Source organism: Temnothorax nylanderi, unplaced genomic scaffold (assembly GCF_030848795.1).
Source record: "Temnothorax nylanderi isolate EJ_2023f unplaced genomic scaffold, tnyl_v1.0 TNYL_tig0004_pilon, whole genome shotgun sequence".
NCBI classification, from domain to species: domain Eukaryota; kingdom Metazoa; phylum Arthropoda; class Insecta; order Hymenoptera; family Formicidae; genus Temnothorax; species Temnothorax nylanderi.
In genome coordinates this window covers 1,599,778-1,626,644 of record NW_027249066.1, presented here as the reverse complement: position 1 = coordinate 1,626,644, position 26,867 = coordinate 1,599,778, and the positions used below count along the sequence as shown (strand labels likewise).

The 26,867-nt window shown below is 45.8% G+C and overlaps 1 protein-coding gene across 15 annotated transcripts in view; it reads left to right on the top strand.

The window, feature by feature from the left end:
* Positions 1-26,867, top strand: part of Bru3 (bruno 3) — a 268,358-nt gene that overhangs the window by 129,340 nt on the left and 112,151 nt on the right. For 2 of the 15 annotated variants that reach the window (XM_071708610.1, XM_071708516.1), the window contains exon 1: positions 24,566-25,104. The exons of 12 other annotated variants lie outside the window; for them this stretch is intronic. In XM_071708610.1, the coding sequence (XP_071564711.1) occupies positions 25,054-25,104 (51 nt within the window). In that variant the 5' untranslated portion in view covers positions 24,566-25,053. Of the gene's footprint in view, positions 1-24,565; positions 25,105-26,867 lie in introns of those variants that run through there. One more of the 15 variants, XM_071708585.1, reaches the window with a different exon arrangement.

Genomic DNA, 26,867 nt, shown 5'->3' with positions numbered 1-26,867 from the left:
ACACGTATTTCAAACGGCCACATCTCTGCTTTTTATACGTCTTTAACGCTACGTGTGTAACGTGACGCTAATAAAAATTATATTGTCCATGACCTCTGACATAACGTACTCGTCTGCTCTTGGACAGTGCTCGCGTGCGAGACAATGTACGTCAAAAAAGGTACGCTCTATCACGCGATCGAGCACACCGATCCACGTGTTCAACACTGTCAGGCCGAGCTCTCGAACTCCTTGTTAAAACTTTGCCCTCGCCTCTTTCCTTTCCTTCTCTCTCTATCTATCTATCTATCTCTCCCGCCCCTTCTCTCTTAATACTGCCGTCTCTCAGGTCGATAATCGTCGAGCACCGATCACGGCGAGCGAGATATAAATGTCCTTCTTTATCGGGCTCTCGAAATCCCTAGCAGCTCCCGTCGTGTCTCTCGCGATACTTCCCGCCGCCCTTATCCTCTCCCCCGCCCCCCTTTCCTTTCTTTCGTTCCCGTCCAAAACTTAATACCCTCGAGTCTGAAAGGCTTAATCTCTCCGCTATTACTCGTTCTTTTCCCTCGTCATCCATTAAAGCGAGCCAGGACGGCTCCCGACGGTTCGGACGGACGTTCGAGAGGAGGCTGATACCCGGAATCGATGGAACTAATATATCCGCGGAATCAGTCACTGTGCACGCGTGTGCGTCAGCGTCGACGGTAACAGCCCGCTGTGAACCACCAGGGCCAAGGATGAAGCGAAAAGAAAAAAGAGAAAGAAGCGGGCGGAAATCAAGGAACGAGATAGCGAAAGGAAGAGGGACACGAGACAGGGAATAGAGAGGTATTAAGGAATTGAATCGCGGGAATCGCTTGCGGTGCCGCGCCGACGGACGTCGCGTACCAGTTTCGAGGTATCGCCTCCGCTGCGTTCCGGCTATCGCTCATGGCACGCCTCGCTGAACGAGACCAAGGATCCGCTCCCTCCCCCGTCCTCACTTCCCTGGCCTGTGGCGCCCACGAAGAACTCCGTCGACATATTGGACGAATAACGGCAAGCTTTCGAAGGCCGTAGCTTGCCGCGGGGCTTCCGCGTTGCGGTCATCCATCACGTCGTCATTACGGCGTAGCCTGGCTACGTTCGATGCCTCGGGCTTCACGCCCGATCGGCGGGAAGAAAGCCTTCCCTACCTTCACACCCTCGCGTGCTTTTTCTTTATCGCGCTATAGCGGAAAGCGCACGTGGAAACTGCACACGCTAGTAATGATCCGTCGAAACTAAATTGCAATCCAACGAATTAGCACTAAAAGGGTCTGGTTCTTTCCCGCGCTTTTCACTGTCCGACCTGCTTTCGCATTATTTCACGTGCTAAATATAAGCTATTGAGGTATAAAAAGAACACGCGAAGTGAACCACGATCAATGATGTTTCGTCGGCATACAGGATTGAATGGACTAACAAATCTCAGAGCTGGAAACCGTGTCACGAGCTACGTGACGGGGAACTCGCTCTCCCGCGAGTTTCTATCGTGAGGGATCATAGTCGAATCACACCGACAGAATGTGCCAATCTCGACGTTCCCATGGGTGAGGGCGTCGCGACGCCTTTCATTTAAAGCATAACGTAAACGCTCGCTCGGACGGTTGCGCGATAGAGAGAGAGAGAGAGAGAGAGAGAGAGAGAGAGAGAGAGAGAGAGAGAGAGAGAGAGAGAGAGAGAGAGAGAGAGAGAGAGAACTCGGCATCCCGGCATTCCCCTCCCCCCCCCCCCCCCCGTCTTACTCACGCGACTGTTGAAACTGTTGTAAGAGAGAAGTATTATTATCTGGGGAAATCTGGGCGGCGTCCCCTCGAGATGTCAGATCGGTCACGTTCGGATGGAAACGCGGCGAAAGTTTCTCCACCCCCCTGCTTCATGACTTCTCGAGAAGCTGACCGAAGGGGACAACATGGAAGCGCGAAGAGAGGGAGAACGGATAGCACACATTCTCTCTTTGCATCAATCGTAAAACGAGGAGGAAAAGAGCGAAACATTCGAGGATGAAAAGAAGAGGGAGAGAGAGAGAGAGACATAAAGATGACGAGAGGAGTATCTGGATAGAAGCGCGCACACGACGTCGACGGAGGATTATCTCGGCGAGCGTCTTTGAGAAAAGGTCGAAGGTGGAAGGGTGGACGGACGGGGAGGCGATCGATAAGGTTATTTTCAAAACGTTCATTATTAGCGCGCAGTAGTAATATCGTAGACGTAGGAGACGCGCGCGACGGAGAACTTTATATAAACGCGATATAACACGACGTATATCATGTGCAGGCAAGAGTAATGAAGAGAATCCATACTCCGCACCCGTTCCCCCTTCCCCGGGCTTTGTTTCTTAATCCGAAGATAAAACAGGGACACGACTGCGTGCGCGAGTGAAATGGAGCGAACATCAAGATAAAGTAGCTCGTATTTCCTTAGAGTAAGAAGGATCGAATACGCTATAAAATCCGGCCGGAGTCGGAAGCACGGAGGCGAAGCGGTTCTTCCTTCTTCGAGAGGCATTGCCGAGGGTTACTGCGACGAAAACCGGGCCGTTTCAGCTGGTCAGACGTGAATGGAGATTTAAATAAATTTCGCCCCATTTTTTTCAGAAGTACGCCTGTATTCTCGGGAAAACTCTTGGACGATGAAAAGAGACGAGAGAAACTTTATTCGCTATTATTTTCAATCGAACTAAATATTGAAAGTATTACTGGCATACGAAATCCCGTCATCACGAGTATTCAAAAACAATTTACGTAAATTAGAAATTTAAAACGATTGCAGCGTCAAAAGAATAATCGAGTAACAATATGATAAGCGTGCACAGAAGCAATGGCTTGTTGCACATTGCATTATGAAAGTGCGCTCAAAAATATATAAAGATATTCAAAACGAAAATCAATGGATTGTAAAAGGAAAAAATTGTTGATAAGGATATTGTAAATTTTGTCCGAATCAAATACATAATTCATAAAATGTAAAAAAGGCGATTGTACACAGATTAGTCAGATTTATCGTCGCGACTGGGAGGATAAGAGTGCTGAAGCTACCAAATTATTACAGATGCAGCGTACGTGCACTTTCGCAATGCCCTTTTGTAGTTCGCTTTTGAGCCTCTGATTAAATTTAGCGCGAACAGCGACGCCGCGAAAGCGCCAAATACGTAACTTACAATAATTAATACAAACAATCGGCGTCGTTTGCCGGCGCGGTCTAACGGCACGTAGCGCATTCACGCGACAGATACGAACACCGGGCGCCAATCGCAAGTCTATTGGATCCAAAGCTGGCGCGTAAACGCGGCCTAATAAAGTTTAGGATACCCGCGCGCAAAACGTCCACCAGATTCGTCACGTCGCAACCGCGTCGAACGTGCCCTCGGACAGCAATGCGAAATCAAAACTGGGATGGGCGCAGGGCGCGATCGAGCAACCCCCCGGGTAAACAATGCCGCTGCTCGCACGGATGAGCGAATTTCGTTGCCGTCTTTGTAGGCCTTCCTTTGTTCTCGCATTAAGCCACTGGGAATTCCGCACGCGCGGCAACGAGAAGAAACAAGGATGGTGAAATAAACAAACCAAGAGCGTTCAGTTATAAAAAAATATCACGAGATGTAAAGAGAGGGATTGTATTGCGGCCTCGATCTCTGCGAGTATGCGTTATCAAACATTTATTCGCGCGCGTTGAAAGGTCAGTTTCGTGTTTCCGTTGACGTTGCGTATTGCGCGTATTCATTTCTAGCGCGGAATTATTGAAGGGCACAATTCCACTGAAAAATCGGCAATATGGTATTTAGTAAATTTCTCTTTACACATAAATCGCCCATATTCTTTGGGAGTGATAAAATACGTACGACAGCGAGCTACGTATATGACAGCGGTAAAATTGTTCCGAGAGAGAACACGTATAGGATACTTTATGAAGTCGATTCGGCGACACGTCACTGCAATTATGGTCGGCCGCTCGCCTCTTTCCGCATTGACCGTCTGGCTGCGCGATTTCCGGCCAGGTGGGCGAAACTTGTTTCTATTTTTACGTGCCATGCCGTGCACCGAGCTCATACGCATTGTCGCTTCGAACGGCACGAAATATCGAGTATCACTCTCTCTCTGTGCCCCATCCGTGTTTCGCTTTTGATGGAACGTACGTCGGCGTCGGCGGGCAACAATGGAGAATAAAAGAACACGTGCAGTTTTGCGCGTGGTACTTTTGATGTTTGTTCGGTATTCCGGATGATGGAAGACTACGCGTCGGATCGAGTTAATTTAGCATAGCCCAGAAATATAATGGTAATGTATTACGTTACTTGGTGTAGGCCACGTGCGCCGAAAGTTTTTTTAATTCGCTGATAGTCGCCTAAATATTATTCTATCTCATCACGAATTCGTGCAAATATATGTATATCCTAGCGTGTAACACCGAATGTGTGTCGTAATTACAAAACACATCGAAGCAAGATTCCAGGGTGTTTACGTGCAAGTACATGAGCTACCGCTATAATGATACTGCCAGTTATGTAAGAGTAATGCGATTAATAAGCACGGATGGATTACGATGCGATCCTGCACGAGCGCCGACCGTTAATCATTATAACGAGGGCGCGTTTCCCGAATTAATTACCAGAATTTCAGTTTCTCAATATCGCTCGCAAAGATTAAACAAGATATGTACGAGAACAATCACATTACGAAAAGCAATGAAAATTTTTAATAACTATATACAAATCCTTGATTATTTGCGTTCTCATTGAATCATTTAATTATTAACCGTTGCTTTAGAATTCAACAAACAGTTTATAATGTTAATATGGTTATTTATCTAGATTATAAATAATCGCGAAAGGCAAACAAAGTGTTTTCCTGTTTATTTTATATTCATGAATAAATAATCGATTTATTTCGGAAACTGTAGAGCGTTATCGCGTATAGATGCGGTCATATAAATTAACGTTAATATAAATTAATAAATTCACAGAATAAACATTTCAGCGAGGCTAATCCTGTTATATTTGGAGATATGGGTGGAAGAAGTTCAAACTGAAATTCGACGAAGGAATGCGCGGTGGATGCAAATGAAGATCCGTAAAAGCTTATTCCCGCGCGTTTGTCAGATACATGTTTGCGGTTTGATGACGTCACGTTTCGTATGGGCATAACGGTATGCCAAGAACCTGAAGGGGAATACCGATGTGCTGCGGTCAGTAGTCACGTTCGCCCTTAATATTACACCCTTAAGTCCACGGGCCGCACGCTCACAATTAAGAGCGCCCTCGGCTAAGTCGGAATCGTCTCACGTGCTCGGTTTCCAGAGAAAACCTCCTTCGAGCCCGTTCGTGAGAAAGGATAGGATTATTGACGGTCGCATTAATATAGATCGATCTCCGCCGCCAAAGGATACGCTTTTCTAATTAATGACATTATCGATTTTACCCGTAAAATTGCCATTTACGATGAGACGTGAATGATTAATTAGTGCTCGTAAAATATTCCGTAAAATCACATTATAATACGATTAAATCGTTAAATTATTTATTAAAGGGCGAGTTGGCGTAAAATTAGAGAAAAAGAAATTAATAATAAATGGCGAGCGCCGAAGATACGAAGGGACGCACACAGGCACAGAGAGATACTTAAATTTAATATATTATAATCTTGTGAAATATTCAATATTGAGCAACGTACGTATATAAGAGCACATGACATAAAAATTTAATATTATAAAAATATAAAGACCTCTATTTATAGAAAGTATCTTAGAAGTAATTTCCGCAAGAGATTATTACTCTATATAAATCTTTAGATTTCAGATATCAATATTCAATTAATATCCAATGTTACGGTACCTAATATCAACGGGATATCAATGCTAATAATACTATCAATATTAAAAGAAAGAGAGATAAAGAGAAGAAGGGAACAGACAGAGATATATATTGATATTATAGATAAAAGTAATTATGTACTCTCGCGCGTTTTCACTTTCGGTCCTTGTCGACTCGACAACGCGAAAACGATCGAGTTTTACATCCGCGATGCACGCGTACAATTCCCGTCGAGAATGTAGTTCAAACCCTATTTACGGGGCTCTGAGACGCGCACTTTATTAAATCGTGCATCATTTAGCACGGGTCGTTCAATTAATTCCTACACGCACCGAGAGAGGACAAACGACGTTTCGTTCGCGTGCTGTTCCGCTAATAAAATCTGAATTTACGATCCTGCATATCACGCGCCGCGTTATCTGGTTTTCCGAACCACTACGGCACAAAATGATGTGTCCCAGTATTGTGCCGTAGCGTTAAGCGCAACGGGAAAGCGCGATAATTGTTTCCAAATGACAACGGTGGCGGGTCCGTAAATGACGGTTGTGAATATCGATGCATACGCGGACCTCCATCGTGGAGAGTACGTAAATACAACGCTACATACGCCTGCCTGCAAAAGATACGCACCGGGCAAACACGCGGTTCTCCGCGTTTACCAGAGAATTAATCGGCGATTACATAGATAAACATTCGTTACAGCCGAATTCAATGTAATGCCCTGACCTTCGTTATTTTAAGATCTCTTTCAATCACAATTTTATTAGTATAATTTCGTATCTTATAAAATATGCTCTCATCAGTCATCAGTGATATAGCACCTAAAATTCTTGAATATAAAAATTTATTGTAAAACTGCAACGTGCGACCTGAATTACTTATTGCTAGTATTCGAGATCAAATAAAATATACGGATTTGTAAAAAAAAAATTAAACTCAAAGAATGCCCTGTTTCTTGTTTGACAAAACAAAAGATGATACGTCACGCATTTTTAGCTTCCGTATTGTCGGCGCACATCTTAGATCGCCGTAGGACGTGCTTACGTATGTGTACGGAAAACTAGTCGCAGATTTGCTGAAGCCACGTATTTCGGCTGGAGATAGCCAGCCGGAGAGGAGGCAGCCAAGTCCTCAGCGGCGTTATCATAACTAACGGCTTCATCTGCATAATTATCCGAGGAAAGTACGTTACTTAGCCGTCTACGGCAGGCCGTGCTCGCTACAGAGCACCGAGACGCCTGGATTCCGGGATACCGTGGCACCAGTCCGAACTCGGGACGAGAGCCTGTCTCCTCGGGAATGAAACCAATTACTCGGTGACCCCCTCGGGCCAGTACGTTTCCAGGCGAAAGAGAAAGAGAGATTGACACAGGCGCCGAGCGGAGGGAGAGAAATTGCGCAGTAACGCGAGAGGGAATGAGCGGGCGAGACGCGAAGGAACGTAGCTATATGAAAAAGATCGCGAGCGCGTGCGAGATCTAAGGTAGAATGAACGAAAAGCTCGCGAGAACATACCCGGGAAATTCGGAGAGAATATATTATCGATCGTTAATTAAGCTAATACAGTAACTGTCCTAGGTGATACTCGTACCAATTTGCAATATCTGGGTGCCTAACGCAAGTGTGAAATAATTACAAGCGAATAATCGAAGAATGAGTCTGAAACTCGAGGAGTCTCTAATCGTTACAAAGCTGACTGTAAGTATGCCAGGCAAATCCCTTACCTTAACCGGCCTTAACCCTTATAACTTCTTTAAATCCCTGAAATGTCCGGCTTTCAGCGACTTGCAAGCTCGACGATTCCTAAATGTAGCGAACGCGCGAGACTGGGAAGCGCAGGCAGAAAAGGAAAATAGAAGAAAGCGATGAGCCGAGGGGTATCAGACCACGATAATTGACCTTCTTTCGCTCTGTTCCGGTTCTTGCACGCTGATACAGTTCACCCCGCACTCCGAATGTTGCGGATCGATGTTATCCGGCAGTTCCGGGTGAAGGTTGGAGGAAGGTCGAGGTTCTCCCCCATGCGAATTGTGCTCGTTTCCATCCCCCTTTACTTGCTCCTATATTCCTCACCGCCGGGGGTGGAAATGGGAAACCCTCGAAATATCTGGGCGCGAGTATCTATCCCCGCGCGTCAGGTAGAAAGAGGAGAAACATCCGAGGAAAAGGCAGAATGGAGATAGGAGATGAGCAAAGGGGGCGAGAAAGGGAGAAGAAGAGTCCTTCCCGAAAACAGTTTCTTCGCCGGTGCGATTCCGAAAAAGCGACTGCTGGAGGGATGGGGCGAGGGCTTAAAGATGGGGCGGAGGAAAACCGACCTGCCTATCGGGATTATTAGAGTCGTTATTTTTCTCGAAAACGACGTCTCTCGCGTTTCCCCCTCGGAGATCATAATAGCGCGCGCAGGTACGATTTTCTCGAATGACAAGAACGCCTCGATATCATTACATCACGACAACCCTTTAAGCCGATCGTAATTCATCATTTTGCTTTAAGGCATAAACTTCTTTTTCATAAATCGTAATCTGACAAACGTAATATACGTCGCGGTGAATCGAATATAAGCAACGGTTGAGGGATATATATTCTCGACATTCATGCATCATTATATAATCCGGCGCATTAAACGCTTGTAAGGAAGTGGCAAATATACGCGGTGGGATAAGAGTATAATTTGGCGATAGGATCGCTACGTGCGTGGCGGGATGTAAGAGTGTGGTGTAAAGGGGAGGACGAGCTGAGAGAGAATGGATGGCGCGGCATCGCGGGGAGCGCGTACGGTGCTTGGGAAAATGACCGAGGGAGGGAAAGCGAGAAAAGAGAGCCGGAGGAAAAAGCGCGCCTGTTCGCAAGCGATAAGCCAGCCCATAGAACTGCCTCGACCATTCTCAACTGCCTTCGGCTTCTCTCCGTCTCGAGGACGAAAACCTTCGGGATCGCCTCTCTCCGACATCCTTTACGATTCTCAATGTAGCAACTGCCTGCCCCAGATCCGCCGGACCAATCCCGATCCGATCGCACGGGACTTTAATATGAATTGCCTCCTGATGGCGACGTGTCCTCGTGGGAGGACGGCACGTCGATACTTAGAATTATCGGTCCGTCGCCGGCGACGCCTGCATGACGTCGCGATGTCGCGCAACGTCTGGTCGATCATTGAAATACGCGACGGAAGAGACGGTCTGTTTGTCGTCGAAAGGGATTGATCCTTCCGCAAAGGCGTTTAACGCGTCGTCAGTCGCATCGAAATCCTTTCCCCCGGGTGCAGAGATTGCGCGAGATTGTAGAAAATATTAGCGAATTTTACAGCGTTGCTTATGGAAATCTCGCTCGCGGAATAACGCCGCTTTATTACATTTCGTATTTCGTGCGCAAGCAGAATTTTCATTTCCTTTCGTCTAATACGCGCGGAAGTTCTATTTATGCATAGGTCGCGGCGCAGCGTGTGCCTACATTTACATTTATATGCTTCCATCAAACGCGCTTGAATGTTACAGCGGTAACAACTTTCGCAAGGACTTCCCAAGTTGCGCATATCGGTACCGTTCGCCGTTTCACCATTCCAACGTTAAGCGTTGCACACCGAAGATACACGCCACGCGCACTATCCTACGAACGATACGTCGTTGTCGTGGACTACGCTCGTAAAGAGAACTGCTGTCGCTGACTCGACTGGATTAGGAATGGTAACTAAGCTGTGTATTGCTAAACAAACCGGGGACTCGAGAAACGAGAACGAGTCGCCATCGAACGCGATGGACCTTATCATACCGGGTCAAACGTATCGTGCCATCGTATCCACCAAGTTTCCTTCCAACTATATATCGTAACGTCGGGAAAACATCAGGGTAAATTTATTTTATCATTCATTCCTATCTATGAGCTCCGTGATAAATGGTTAGCGAAAATTTTCAGTCAAACTTATCGAAAATAACATTCTTTTAGAATATCTTTCCGAATTAAACGAAGAAAACAAAGTTAAGTGATAATTTCCACGAAATATATAGAGATTTTAGCAACAATTAATTATATTTATTATTGCGCAAGAAATATTGTATTTTTATAATGTATTAGCAAAGAAAAATCTAAATAAAGTTACGTTCATGATATAAAATAAAAAAACTTATTCCTTGAACTCGAAGGAGGGTCTCAATTTTTTTCCTAAATTGATTCGCGAAGATTCGCTGTTCACGACGTTGCATGGCTTTTCAAAATATCCGTACGATCAATCCGCGAGAAATCTGGGGAACCTTTCGAAGCGTCTCGCGACGACGACGTTGAGGGATCGCGTCGACGGCCGTTTGGCGGGTTCGCCAATTTACGATCGCAACGTCAGAGGATGCGACGATAACCTCGATGCACCCCACACCTCGGCGATACATCTCTACGAGGCATCCCCTTATGCGCCATCGATATTTATGGGGCCATCTACATATTGCCAAACATATTGAGCCTCGGCAAATGGCCGCGGGCACGCGCGAAACTCCTGAATATTCAAGCAGGTAACGAAGCAAAGTTCGTTTGCGTTAGCGCCTGCTCCAGGCACTGATACACCTCCGGGTCATCAAGCAGTGCCTTATTACCTGATTGCATATTGAGCAGAGATGGAATTATCTTACAGTATACAGTTACGCGCGCGTGTTCGCATGCCAGAGCCGATTTGCGATCGAGAGACGCCAGCGAGGAAAACCTAACACCATCGCCTGCATACATTTCAAGAGTCTCGTTAACTATATGCTTGTTGTTAGAAGTAAAAAAAACCGTTTCCAGTTACTAACTGCTCTTAATAATATTTTCACGGAATTACGTAAATTATATGGAATACTTTTTAGAAATACATGTTTCTAAAGCACGTCTTATCGTAATAAATGTTGAGTGCGTCATTTTCGAGGAAACAACGCTTCTTTCATTCAAACGATTTATATCTCGGCAAAGTAAATTCAAGAGGATTCGGAAATAACGTCGATCGTCGCGCAATGTTGGTTTATCTGGCGTTCCATAAGAACCGCTTGTCTTAGCACCGCTATAAAGCAGAAGAAACGAAGCCCGCGTTTATCACTTCTGACTCGAGTCGAAAACTATATCGACGAGACGAACCCACTTTCCTAGATTAATCTAAGATAAATGTCGCTACCGGGAGGAAACGGCGCGGACAATTTTATTGTACTGAACAAAACGAGGAAGTTATAGGGAGCGAAAGGCAGCGCGAAATCGTTCGTTGAAATCGTCTATCTTCGGTCTGTATTTTGCACCTTATCTCCGTTCACTCATCTGTATACGTTGTAGTTTGTTTTAAATGAACTAAATTCAAAGGAGGACATAGCGTAATTCGAAGATACGGTTAACGCGTAATGTACGCTAACGTGAGACTGAAAAATACCAGGACGAAATAGGCGTATCTTATATTATATAACGAACGATTGGGAAGGGAAACGAGAAAAGAGGATATCGGAGATCCGCGAGAAAATAAAACAAATCTAGTGACAGATACAGGAAATGACTATGGGATAGGATTAATTTGTTCTTCCTATAAATGCCCGGAAGCGCCCAAATAAAACGGCTTGAACGCCGCGCGCGCGAACACGTATAGAGAGATTATCAATAATGACGCGAGCAGATGCACTTCCTGGAAGTACACATAGAGCCATCGCGGGAAATGCATCCAACCAGCCGGCGCTAGCGGCCAATATTTGTCGGTTCGCTCCCGGAACACCCGCACGTAGCGAGAAACGCGGAAAATAGAGTTGGGCGTCGAAACTTTTCTGTATCGCGCGAAGCGTCCGCTTCTTTCGCGTTCGTGCTCCCACGACGACGGACGACGACGAAGACGACGACGAAGACGACGACAACGACGACCACTACAGTAAAGGCGACACAGAGTTAACGGACGAGAGAAGTTTCGGGGAAAGTCGTCGCGACACCTCGCGCGCGAAAATATTGCCGGGTATCCATCTTGGACCCTCATCAAGAGTGGTCTCCGAGGGGTCTCCTCCAGTCGTTACGGCCTGTCACGTTGGGTCACTCAAGGGTCAACGGCACCCGGAGGAGCTCTAGCAAGCTCGTCGGTCATCCGCCGGGCAGAGTTATGGCGCCGCTCACCGCCGGTCGTTGTTTTCGCAATTCGCCTTTAATACGTCTCCGGGCGCCGCCATTATCGCCCGGTGCCGTTTGCAAATTGCACATGTACCGTGCCTGTGTATATGCCTGTATAAATGCCGCGGACAACTGTATGCGACTCGTTGTCACGGTTAAATATGGCCGCAGCTTGCGCGGCGTTACGCAACAGCGGTTCTGTGCGTGCATTGCCGTCCGCTATTAAGGCCTCGGCTGGTCAACACCGTCAGTTTCCAGAATCATGGCGCCGCTACGATTTAACCGGATTATTGTGGCCGGGGATCGATCCCGCGTGGGAGTGGGGAGGATGTGATCTGCGAGAAACCTTGGAGCCAATACACTCGCCTTTGTCTTTCTTGATTTATTTTCCGCCTCTTGATGTAGAAGAAATTCAGCACGCGGCGCGGCGGCGGTGATATTATTTAATGTGGAAGTACAAAGTTGAATTTATTCACGCAAACTCGAAAAGAGAGTTGGCGCGCGAGCACGGCAACCGAAACTGCAAACTTGGGAAGCTGGATGGTGTATCTCGCTGCGATCTTTGCTCTCTCGGTAAATCAAAGTAAGACTCAAGACTCGAGGTTGTTTACCGACAATTTCATGCCTTATCAAGTTTTGCATCGCGCAAAACAAATAGCGCAAGATGTGAACTTTCCTGCCGCATCGCGACGGCTCCCGATAAACTGATATCCCAAAACGTCAGTCTCCCGCCGCTTTCGCCGAAAGCGAGAAAGCGCGAAATAAGCGCGCGGCTGGTGAATTTGCATTAATACCACGTATGCAGGCGTTCTCGGAGAAGCAATCGAAGCCCGTCCCTGAAATGCTCCCCGTTTGACTGCACAGGAAAAAATTGAGGCGGAGTGTCGGGTCGGTTCGGGGGGAGGGGGGAGGAGGAGGGGGAGGGGAGGGGAGAAGGGGGAGGGGGTGGCGATGGGCAGAGGGATGCGAAGCGCGCGGCGCGGCGGCGGAGAAGAAAAATATAGCGTACCGCCAACCTCGATCACTCGACTCTCCGCCGTGCTCCGGCATTAAAAGCTTTCGCTGATTTTACGCTTTGATTTCGCCCGGGTGATCGAGGGGCTACCCGCTGTACAACACGTACACTTTGACAGAAAGTTCAACCGCGCTCGCCGACCTCGATTCTCCGGCGTCAACGTCCCGGTCAAGCTCTCCCGAAGAACTTGGCGAAAGCGCCCTACCACCCCCGGTCCCTCCAGCCTCCTCCCTTCGCGCGCACTCCGGCTAGAAAGCAGCTTGCCTCGACCCTTCGCTCTCGGTCCTCTTCAGCATCGGCGTTACCCATACACTCCTCCGCGCCACCCCCATTCGTCCTCGACACTCACTCCCGCTGCCCGCGGGCCAATGTGTTTTCGAGCGAGCCGTCGCCCGTCCGCTCACAAAGTGGACGAATCGATATATCGCAGCACGCAGCGCGCACTGCGCTACGGGAAAGTGGATTTCGATAACCTCGTGACGCTCTATTGCATTTTTATTCAGTTTCACGGGCATTAAGCGGCAACCTGATTACGGCGGCGCGGGCGCGCGGTGGATGGAACGGCAAAGTGACTCGGCAAAGAGAAAAAAAAGGACGTTATAGAGAGACGCGGGGTATGAGAACGCGGCTATGAAAACAGAGCGAAGGGGAGGAGAATCGGATTATAAGCGCCTTCCTCCTCCCCGCGAGAAAACCCAACGCGCAGTCATAACAATTATACTCTCTCGTTCGCGAGTCGCCACGGACCAAATTTTACGTTTTCGGCTGAATTTTGCGCGATTAACGGCGGGGCTGTTACATAACTAAACGTAGGACGCATTAATCCGCGATAAAACTTGCATCGATCTGACGCGAATTGCGCGTACTACTGCGCGCGCGGATTACAATCGCATCGAATGTAGAATTAATAGTTAAAATCAGCGGATGTTGAACGTGATTAACACTCGACGTTGTTATAGCTACCGGTTAAAGGATTCCCCGCTCTCCGAGAAGACCAACTTCGACGTAACTCGCGCGAACCACGGGCAAGTAACCATCGTCGTTACTTGACGATAAAGTTCGAGCTGCGATAACCGCCGTGGAATTTGGCGGTATCTAAACCGACCAGAACTAACGCGACGCGACGACGAAGTCGATGCGGTTGTGGGTCGCAGTTTTCGTTCGGAAATTCCGCGAATCTATTACACCCACGGGTATTACCGCCTTGGGGTGTAACCGACGTCGTAACGATCGGCGATAGTTATCGCGAAGTAAACAAAAGGACGCGCAGGCGGTGTTATAAGCCGATATATGTGCCTCGTAGACCGTACGAGCAACGAAGGAAAGATGGTGCGCTGATAGAAAGAACAGGCTGGTGGATGAGAGAAAGAAGAGATGCGTAGAAGAGTCGGACGCTATATAGGTATATGCCTGCAGCGAGGGTAGAACGGCGGGGAGGTCATAAGAGGGGGTGGCAAGGGCATCAGAGGGAATAGGTAGTGGCGAGGTAGATGAGGAGACAAGAGGGGTAAATATTACATAAGATAGTGCTTCTCTCCCTTTTCTCTTCTGCCACCGAGACCGTGGATGTGTCCCTCCAGTCGATATCAGTTGCCCTCGATACGTACACACCTCTGGCCCCGTCGTCCCTTTAGCATCATCCTACAGAAACCATCCTCCGCAAGGCCTATCCTCTCAGGCTATCATCCCAGTCTCTCCTCTTGGCAAAGTGGACAAACGTAGAGACGCATTCCGTCCACTGGCGAGAAAAGGCCGACCGGAGATACTTTAATTTGTCCTCCGCGAGTTAAAGAGACAGTCCGCCCAAGTATTGTCACGCGCTTGAAACTCGGCTTTCCAAGCTCGTGAAATTAGATGTAACGCGCGAAACCTTAATTTCAGCCCGGGCGCGATGCGGGGACGAGGAGGAAGGGCGGGCGCATTACGACGGTGGGCAGACACAAAGCGCGAAATATGCTTACAAAAGAATCTGCTCGCGTCGGAAGACGCGAGCATCCACCTACCCGGCGAGATACAAGGAAGCTAAAAGCTCACGGGCTATACCGCGTAGGGTGCAAGCCTTTGTGCAACGTGATCGTTTCGCTCCTTTGACAATAGTTCGCGCACAAATTTTCACCGAATCTTCAACTTTTTCAATTTACCGCCAGCCGTTCCGGGTACATATAACTTGATAACGTGTTATAATTATGCCAGCGCATTCATGACGTGAATATGCAATACGGCCGACTTTATATGAACACTCGCAAAGTCGGCGAGTAACTGTAATCTACTTATGCTAGCTCATGCATGAAGTTAATATACAAGGTTGTTGGCTTTGTACTTAGTCTGTGAACCTGTACACGCATAAAGGGATTAATTTCAAAGTCTACGCGCATTACAAACGTTTATGTCGCATATTTCGCATGGCTGCGTAATGGATGTTTTTTAAATAAATATTATATACCTAAACGCATTAACGATAACGCTACGGTAAGGCCTCTTTTGTGTTATAGAGACAAGCCGATGTTTGCTACAATATCACATGTCCTTTCCATAAAACTTTGTGATAGATGGAATAATCACACATTAATCAATTAAAATAAATCTGCGTCATATTTAAATTACAATACATATCTATATATAATATTTGTTAAAAATGTTGAGAGCTTTTCTCACAAATATTATTTTCAAAAAAATATATGTATATACATTGCGTACGTGGAGATGCAGTTTCATATACTTTGCGTATAAAAGTTTTGCGTTCTGACCTTTGGGCGAACGAAGACATTTTTCACTCAAGTCTTTCCTCCGTTTACAATATTAAAATGCTACTATAGCGGTTACAACGTAAAAGACTAGTGCACATCCTCATGTGGCTGAAGAAGAAACTAATATACTTCGCTTGGCACCAGAAAGACTAAAGATGCTTTGGGCTATACATCGAACTTTCTTTCTCCTTATATGCGACGTTACTTACTAGGTGATATTTTTATTCAAACATCGCTTTTTCTCTCTTTTCCGCGCGTATAAATGTTTTTGATTATTTATAAGATTATTTAAAGCATACAGATCATTAATATAAAACAGACAGCCCATTAATGATTGCGCAGCAATAAGATTATATATATTATATCTTATATATAAGATTTAAAAATCTATTTGCAATTTTAATTGTAATTTGAAACTACTGAAATATTCATATTAATTAAAAGGTGACTATTTTAATTACTTTATATATAAGTAAACATATGCATTTATATGCAATTGTATGCATTTAACTCGACAGTTCAAAATAAAAATTGGAATTTAGTTAGACGATCTACATGTTTTTTTCTCCTACAATCCCTTTCATCTCGCTTTTTCCCCGCTGTTACCGAGTTTACCCCGTTTCCGGATTTCCCTCTGTATAAAACACTTCCATCGCGGCTTTGTCACGCGGCTGAGCCTCGCAGCGTTAATTTGTCGTTACCTCACAGTCAGGCGTTTGTCAGTGACAGCCGGACACAGGGGTGGCATTGTCGAGGTCGCGTGGCCGAGGGGTTGCGCCGCGAGGGTGGCTGGCGGCGAGGAAGGTTAGCGTGTACCGTCTTTCTTGCCGGCGGGGATGGAAAGGGAAAATGTCGACGAGTTTGCGAGCTCGATCGCGCCGCGTATGAGATCGCGCGTGCGACGCACGGTGAGGGGCGGTTTCGAGCGCCTCGGTGGTCAGTGTACCAGAACTCGAAGGAAGAAAGAGGAAGGAGCCACGGATGGTGTTGTCGACGGTGGTACAGCCGACGACGACGGCGATCGCGAGTAGTGGTAGTCGAGGCAGGTAGTAATAGTGATAATAGCGATGATGGTGATGGTGGTAGTAGTGATGGTGGGTGGTGGTAGCGATGGTGGCGGGTATACGCCTTGCGCCGTTCCCGCGCTGAATTATTGAGACACCACCAGATCGATGTCACAAAAGGAAAACGGCTGTGCGGCTTGAAATGACGGGCTTTCGCGTCACTCATACATTATGCACGCGGTCGCTTCTGCCCGGTGGCCTGCGTACGTATATTCGTGCGCTAACATACAAAAAAAAACTACCCTACCCTGGCGAGTTCGCCACCGTGTCGAGAGCCGCGTCCCTTCTGAGTTTCTCGTGCGATTACGTCGCGTTGTTGCCTGTAAAATGAAAAAAAAAGCGAAAGAGACGCGCGGTGCACCGAGGTCAGGACCTCCGTCGGAAGGCCATCGTTTCGTTTCACTGCGTATTCCCAAATGTAGAGCAAGACAATGCAACTGTGCGAATGAGCTATTTTGTAATATTGTGGTTATTCCACTGTTATTATTCTATCATCTGCTGCACGGTGATTCAAAGCTTATTAAAGTTTATGTAAAAAATCGCTGGAGTCATTAGTTATTAATGAAAATAATACAATTAACTATCGTTCTCAGAATTTTACATGGTCTTAAAATAGATTGTGAGATATCTTCTTCTCCAAAATAGTAGCTTCTTGAAATATGCTTTCCAATATAAAGATTTCATCTCATATTCAGTTTTGATCAAAAACATAATGCAGATTTAAGAGTCAAATGTGTGTTCACAAATGTAGTATCATAACAAATTTTTATGTAGCATTATATAGGATATCAAGGTATTTATGGACGTCGAAAATACATAAATTTTAATTTATGAAAGGGAAGCTATAGAGTAACTTCATCTTATCAGAGTAAAATGTTTCAATATTTTGATCAAGGCTATAGATGATAACGAAAACGAGCTAAAGTAGGTACATGCATAACGCAACTGCGAATAAAAGCATGATCAACTTATGTTACGGTTAAGGAGAGAAATTTGGGAATTATCGATTTTTAATCTAATTCGTTGAACTGTGAGACATAATAAACCATATACGCCAGTGCGCACCGTTAACAGGGGTAACATGTTGCGCAATTTATATACACGGATGTACCCGATCGATTGGCCTCGTTTGTCACTTCGATAAAAACAACAGAAGAATCTAGTTAGAGTAAATATCGACGTAAATTTTCGTATAGCGCATATATATTTTTCTGATATAATAGGCAATTATACAGTTGATTCTTCAAGTTCAGGCATTAACTTCCGATGCCGTCGATCATTATTGTCAACGATAGTTACTGTTTATTCATTTATGTACACGATTATTAATAACTAGTCGACAGAATATAACTGCTACCTTTGTTCAATTGATATTTATAATATTTCATGCAATGCCAAATATTATTGCTAAGATGACTGTATATAAGTATTAAAAAAAAAAACTAGATTATAAAATTGTCTATCGCGTAAAGCCTTCCATAGGATGACACTGACGTCACTGAATCGATAGTAGCGATTACTCTTCGTAAACTCCGGAGCACGGTAAACAAAGCCTACGCCTTCCAATTTAACGCACACTACTTTTATCTACAATTTTCTTAACCATGTCGTAGAGTGTGGACAAAGCAATATCGCGTAACAATGGTTTATCTATCCGATCGATGTCCGCCTGAAAAGAAGAAAAATGAAAAAACAAACATTAACCGCGCATCCTGTTGGGACGTTATTTCACGAAATGGATAAACAGAGCTTTATATTTATATTTGTATTTATATATAGAACATGCATATATCTTACATTGCTGACCATTCGCACGAATCCATTTCCCGCAGGGAATTCGTCAAACATAAAAACAAACACGTAAATAGATTATTGAATACGTCGATTCAATACGCTATAGAAATTAAAAAATAACAAGAGAACACAATGCAATATACGAAGTGATATTTAACATTGAAGATTATCCCGCGACGGACAGTTCCGGAAGTGTGAAGAAGCAATATCTTGTTCAATATCGCAAAATTTCGTTTAATATTCTTCCCTCGAAGTTTGGTTTTGTTCTCGCGCTGCCGACCTTCCTGATGTTAAAAATTGAAAGAGCAACGAGGAACGAAAGTGGGATAATACAAAGATGGAAGTGAGAGTAGCGTGCGCCACGAAGTTCTCGAAGGGAGGACGAAGCAGGGCGGAAAGGGTCGAGGCGAAACGAAACGGTTTCTTTGTCCTCCCCTCGCAGCAGTTACATAATTCCATTATTTATAGCCAATATCCAGCAGCGGAGGTAGAGGGATGAAACGAGAAGAACGAAGCTGCGGCTTAGCCTAATTAATTTACGAAGTATCCGCGCGTCCAATCGTTTCGATCAAGGAAATAGAATTTCTAAAAATCTCTTACGTCGCGCCAATGTAATCTCACGATCGTGCAAAACACGTGTTAAATATTTTCCGTTGCTAGGAAAATTAATAAAATATGAAATATATTGATCGAACGAACTGTACGTATGCATCTACGCTTCGTGAAAGCAAATGTAAGAAAGATGGATGTCGGAGATTGAACATCGATATGAGTCGAGGTCATTGTACCCCGCACAACCAGCCCTGACTTTTTATACACCTGGCCTGTTCTCCCCTTCCTCCCTTCGTCCTTTCGGACTACCCTTCGTCGCAATTGTACTGTATCTAGTAATTTTCCCCCTTCCTTCTATTGAAGCATCGCGCCATGACTTCCACTACGCGTATTCTCTTCCCCTACAACAAAATCAATCGGTAATCATCGTCGTGTCTTGCGAATTCTCGGTAAACTTGTGGACTTCTAGCAACTGAATATATTCATTGTATCTTATGCGCAATGTATTAATTAAAATTGCATGTAGATATTGTCTTATAACAATGTAGTAAATATGAAATTTATATTTTCCATAAACAATCTTGGTTTACTTTGTTATTATAAACTAGCATAAACTATTGAATATTTATATCTATTATATATAGAACTCCTGTTTCTCCTTTTCCTGTACGATGGATCTACATCTGCACTGCTTAAATTTATTATCAATATAGCTCAAGGCTAAAGCAACTATAAACTAACATTTGCTAAGATCAAAGCAATCTTTACCCAAGAGTGGATAATTTATAATTTTATAAAAATTTTATAGAAACTTTAGCAGGAGTAAACGAGCCTCAAGTATCAAACCAAAACCGTACATGTACACTGTTAAAGGTTAGAGGATGAAATTTAAACCAATACCATGAGTTACATTTATTTTGTTATTTTTAACTACCATGTGCGTCAAAATTTATTAATTTGAAACAAAATAAAATTATTTTAACTCCATTTGTTTAGTCAAATTAACATTGTTTTAGTTAAATTAACTACATATTGAGTAGGAGCAGTGGCGACCTATGGAATAGTTAAAAATTACTCAAAATTGAATTCAATTTAACCCTATGAATTTAACAGTGTACACTTTCTATCTCTCCGGGAAACAACGCAGATGGCACGGTTCTTTTTAGCTATCAAAATAACTAGCTGATTGCGTGCTCGAATATAAGAGCCTAAGCGCAACGAGGGGGGCAAAGCGCGCTGATGCCATCAGTTACCCTACTGAAACTCGGTCGCTTTTTCATTTCTTACGCAAGACCGATCAATCACAGGCCAACCTACTTTTGTATGATCCTTTTTGATTATACAAAAGATCTCGTGAATATATAACATATGCAATATACAATATTCAATTTTCTAAGTGCCGCAATTTCAACACACAAAAGTTCGAAAAAAAATTCTCATCTCTGATTATATAAGATCGCAAAACGAGAACGGAAGACTCGTGACAAAAAAAATAATACAAAGTAGGACGAAGGAAACTTGTCGGTGGGCGATGGAAAGAATCATTAGGCAAAGGAGAGGTAAGAACCGACGAGAAAGAAAGAAACGTAATAAGGCCAATACGAAGAATGTTGAAGAGTCATGGAGCGAAAGGTCTTCGTAGCGAATACGGGTTTGTAGAAAGGATCGCTAATCGCGGACTCTGATACCGGGAGACCGGATAAGAGGTTTCCTCGCGGGTTGCTATGGAGAGGGTCCACGATCGCATCTCTCTAACTCTGGCCCGTGGCTTCTTTATAAACGCATGCCGCGTATGAATAATATCACCGCCCCGGATATACGTATCTCGATAACATCGTCCGCGATCAGATTTCACCGTATTCTCGAGAGAGCACTGTTTCAACCTTCGCGGTATCAATATCACCCTTGAGAACATTAAAATCTACTTCCATCGCATTCGTATCTCGGCATTATTACCTTTTATACGATTCCGCGTGCGCGCAATAACCGTCCCGCGATCAAATCGCCTCCGCGCTAAAGACGAACGACGTATATCCACCATTAGAGAGTTTAACGGTAGTCTGTACTGCGATCGGGCACGTTAGTTACTCTTTCGAACTCACGACATTAAAAGAGACGTGAAAATATGAGATGGAGGACTAGATTCGTAGTGTCAAGTAGGAGTCATACAAGTGGACGTTTTGTCGGAGTTAATCGAGAATGATCCGATAATTTATGAGAGATCGATCAACTTCAAACTGCCAAGTGACATAATCGATCGCGTGCGACTACGTGACGAAATTTTGTTGAATTAATACGAAAACATAAACGCTGTGTCTACAGATTATTTTATAGTTTTATATATAAAGACAAGTAAAGCATGTAATGGCATGATAAAGTATTTCTTTTTTTTCGTGAACGTCTCTGGATTGAGAAAGGCATCGATGGTTTTCCACTGTAGAAATTCGCGGTTATCTAAACAGACCTGACTATCTAAATGGCTCGTAGCTATATCCAACTAAAATTTCTAAAAGCGGCGGACGACATATTCAGATATAATGGAGTCGACAGCACTAACCTATCGACACATCATTCGTCTCGTAGAGCTCGTCGCAAATTTATGAAATCAATCTTGCCACAATAACAGGCGTAAAAAGTGGTCACAGCGGTTGCGCGGATGCACGAACGTCGGAACAGACAAATAAAACGGCAAAACTTTTTTATTCTCTCTCTTTCTTTCTCGCGCGCTTCATGGCCCGCGAACTTTTCGCCATTTTCGCACGAGATTGATCGCGTAATCCATAACATCCGGGCTCCCGCACTTTCCATATCGACGTTCGAGTTTCGAAGTCTTTCCCAGACCTCATCGTCCCGGGGCGAACTTCGCCGAAGTCATCAAAAAGCAACGCGGCCTGGTTCGTTGGAGTTTTCCTTACGAACTTTCACTTGCTTCCTTCCCCCCCCCCCCCGTGTACGTCCATCTTCACCCTTCGCCGCTAGGTAAATACTTCGGCCTAGTCAGCAGCTCCGGAACATACTGTGCGTCTTGCAGACTCCGGTCTTCGGTCCTCTTAGCAACTCATGAAGCGCGACCCAACTTTTTCCACGTGTATGACGTGATTTGTATCGAATATAATACTTTGCGTTCACGTATAGTATATTTACGACATTTAATAAGGACTTGAAACAATAAGTTCGACGAATTCAGATGGTCGAATTAGACCTGCCTTTTTAATTAATTTCCACTATGAAAACGAGCAAAATAATATATACTTTTTTTAACGCTATATCGGTTGTTTAGTATATGTTTATAAAATAAACAATAATAAGTGAAACAGGACGGATATGAATCTTACAATTAATTAGAGAAGATGCCACTTTCGGTCGGACTGGATTTTGATAGCGGAGAGTTGGAAAAAGTATACAAAATTCACACAGAAATATTATTATTAGGCTACCAAGATCCAGCCCAACCGAAAATGGCATCTTCCCTAATTAATTATATGATATAAATTATAATAATGCAAGAAAATATATTAATATAGCACTAATTAAAATAGGATTTGCGAAACAACCAGCAATCTATATGAAAGTATATCTCGTTTTACCCAAACTCAAGCTACTTTCGTAATAACTTTCGCACCGATCGCACGAAATGCTAAACCACTTGCGACGTAGCTGCGTTCCGATATACGTTACCATTATACTGGCAATAATGAAAATTCGTTCTCCGATTGGCGCGTAGCGTATCGCGGCAATACTACCAATAAAAACGAAATACGGCCTCCGTAGAAACGGATTGCGCATTAAACTGGCCAACTGATGGCGACCCGTCCGCTTACCTCCTACCACGACGAATAACGCGAGAGAGACGGATCTTTCGCACGATATACCTCGCCACGATCGTCCTTCGTTAAAGCCAAGCCCGAAGCCGACGACCATTCGTCGTCGCGCCTCATCCCTGATGCAGGAGCGACCGAGCTGCTATCCAAATCCGCCATTATCAGAACTCTTGCCGCCTCGGTAGGTACCTACTCGTGAAATCGTCGATGGTAGAAGAAGATAGATAAAAAGAGAGGCATACGTGAACGGAACAGAGAGAGAGAAAGAGAGGCCTGAGGGGAGGGGGGGGGGAGTCGGTCGAGAGGGACAGATATAGAACCAGCCGTAACGTCGGAAGAGCCGGCAGCAATTTCCGGTGGCTTTTGTGCGCCCTTTAAAAACGCGAACTGCGGATGATGCCCGTAGGAAGGGGTGGTACGGCGAGAGAGGGCTTGGCAGAGAGTTTCGCGAATGTACGTACGAGTGGTCCTTCTGGACCAACAAATCCCCAGAGCGGAAGGAGGGGAGGGGCAGAGGCGAAGTCGAGAGGTTAACTGCGGGTCCCTTCGCGTTTCTCCTCTCCATTCGCGTGTTTTATTTTGCCTCCTTTCGAGCGATGTTCGTTCAGATTCGAAATGCATCTCCTTACGCTTAAGCGCTCGGCAAAGATAAATTTTCGCATGAATAGTGGGATTAAGCCGGATCTCATACGTCGCTCACGAACATTTCATCTAGCTCCATCAACCGTTGATTCTCCCTTCGCAAGAGATAACGTCCGACGGTGACCTAATTTCATCGTCGAATCGCACACGAGCACCGCGTAATACCTCGAATACCAAATTCTGCGGTATACAAGCTACGATCTTCTTATTCGTGCCTTTCACTTCTTTTTTAATAATATGCTTTCTCTCCCTTTCGCTCCGCGGAAAGAACGGACTCGCAATGTCGGGTATTCTGTGTTAATAGATATCGCCCTATCTCATCTCACGGAACAGACCTAAGCCTCGGGGAGAATGTTTCCCCATTACAACTTCGACCTAGAACAGATCCACGCCTACACCCTATCGCCTTCCCAAGGATGCGTAGAATGTGAGTGTATACGGTAACACGCATATATACGTTTTTCCCAGGGTTAGAATCCCGATCTTTAGTACCTCCCGAAGCCTCAGGTTTTCTCCTTTTCTTCTTTTTTTTTTTGAGGACCGCAAGCACGAGAACTCTGGAAACGTGCGTTCGTTTGATTGGCTGAATGTTATGGGGTTCCGCTGATATAGAAAAGGACACCGGGAAAAGACTACGATATCATGAGAGGCGGAGGGTAGAAAAGAGGCTACGAGAAAATGCGTAAGGTGGAAAAGAGATAAAAGGATAGAGAGAAGGAAGAAAGAGAGAGAGCGAGAGAGAGAGACGTAATATATCGGCTGCTCCGAGGGTGCGTGGGCTTTCTCGCAAAGGGTGCGTAGCGTTCGGAGAGGGGGGCGCACGTAGGGGATAAGAGGGAGACTTACGAAGGGTAAGAGGAGCACGGAGGGTGGCGGTAAAGGAGGCGGGGGCAGGCGAGGACAGAAGAGGAGGTGGAGGAGGAGGAGAAGGAGGAAGGGGATAGTGGTCGAGAGGGTGGGTAGTGGGGGATGAAAGGGAGAAAACTAGAGGGTGCGTGTAGGCTTGGAGAATCAGTCGCGGGCGAGCTGCGTTCGGGGTTTTATCTATAGCTCTGTCCCCTCTATTCCTTTTGCTCTCATTGTCGCGCCCGCCCGCTCGCTCGCTCGTGCCCTCCCTGTACGCACACGTGCGGCGCACGCCAAACTCCGCGTACCTACCGGCGATACTACGCGATATCCGGTGTGTGATCTCGTTTACTCTCTCGGCGCGAGAGAAGAGACAAACGACAAAGAAGACTTAAACATCCTCGCTGAATTCCTGGACGGTATCGCAAATCCACTGACAGTAACCGATCCGGGTAATTCTTCAAGTGGCGCAAGATACAACGTGTGCTATCGACGATCTCCTCGCGCGAACTCCTCGTTCCGTGTTGTGATAATTCGCGACGCGTGTCGATCACGATCGACAATCGCGCGACCTCGATTGTGCGCTCGCGAAGGGCGGAAGTTCGGAAAGTTCGCGGGTTCGCGCACCCGCCAGTACGACGACCACCCCGCGCTTAATTGTTCACCAATGGTTCATATTCTGGAAGTGGTATCGTCGCGTCGGAACGACCTGCAGATGGTGAGTGCGCTTGCGCGAATAGTTTTAAATCTCCCCGACTACACTCCTCCTTCGCCCTTGCAAGGGAGTAAGGAAAGCCCCTCGCACGTGTCGCTCGAGCGAAGATGTGTATACACATTAAACATTCGTCGCGCCGCATCGGGAGCTCCCTGCCGACGCTTCCTCTTGCCCGACGGATCGATCAATCCGCGGATCGCGAGACGGGATTAGGCTCGTGAATGTCAGATTTCTTCCCGGGGCCCCGCGCGCGATGGTCGTGCGCGTCCTCGCTCGAGCTCGCTCGTGATACATGCATCAAGATTCAAGTCACGTAGTCGCTTTCGACGTACGATTCGCGTACGCGGAAATGTACGGCGAGATCGTAAAAGCGGGAGCGAAGGAACGACGACGTGGAAGACGTCTTGACGGGCACGCGTGTAAATGCATATGATACCCCCGTGAATTTACGACCGGCTGCTGATTTCCAGTGGATCCCCGCCGTACCCCATCCTCCTTTCCCGTCGATGCGTTATCGCGCAGTCCTTTAACGCGCTCAAGTCGTAAAAGATCCTCACTCGCGCGTGTTTACGCGTGACTATTTTTGGCGGCTTGACGGGCAACATGTGCGCGCGAGCGCGGATGCGGACGTAACGCGTACCTATCCATATGTCGCGCAGCTTCTACGTGCGTAACGTTTACAATAACGCCCTCGTCACGCCGGTTTTCCTGCTTCTCTTCCCTTCGCGCCGGCCCTATGCATAACGTTAGCAACAGCGCGTACTACACGCGAGCGTGACATACGCGTGAATCGCGCGCGCGCGCGCGCGCGTACGTCGAGACACGCGAGCAGCTGTTTCGATGTCGCGGGCGTGTCTGGTTCGGTTACTCAGCGGTTTGGAGAAAAGGGGGAACAGGAGAGCCGTTTCGCGATCGTCTGATTAATCATGCAAGTTTCTTTTTATTTATTTTATATTACAGCCTCTGCGTCATTTCAAATATTGCGGCGCATCTACTTTCGAAGAATCTATCGATCCTCCGTGCGCTTCTCAGGAACGAATTAACTAGAGCGCGTTCATTAAGTAGAGTGATACTTGCCGATGCACGAGATATACTTCGCATGCAATTAAAAAACGAGGAAAACGGGAAAAGAGGAGATTTATCGCCGCGGTATTACGATGCGATCGTAGTTAATATAAGCTATACTATGTTTGTGATTACAGTGTGTGAAAGAATGATAATTCGATCGACGAAAACATTCACGGATATTTTAAGTCTCGTCGGTCTGTCCATCTCGCTGTCGATCATAGATATTCTTCGTCTCCCGCATGCGCCGTCTATGTTTATAGAGGCGAAAACGTTGGGCGATTGTATCGGAAATTCTCCGTTGGCGAGACACATGACGAGTTCTCACGAGACGCTCACGGACTGGGGGCGTTGATGCAGAGACGCGCATCAATTAATGCGGCGGCACACGTGAATGTGCTCGTGCATAACGCCGTTGGTAATGTGGCCCGCCACATGGCCGCGCGCGGCGCTTTGCATGGCACATCAATCCTAAATCCGGATGCCGGCCCATCGCCAATAATAAACCGGATCGCGCCAGCAGACGATGAACGGATATGCCTGGGCCAGCATCTGGACACGAATCCACGATGTGATTGTCGATTAAAATTCATCATCGTGACAAAACTCAAATAGGGGAGTCCTCTCTCATTGGATTTGTCGATTTAATCGTCGCTACTCTTCTAACGTAATCCATATCCTAACGTAGAAATGACAGCGCT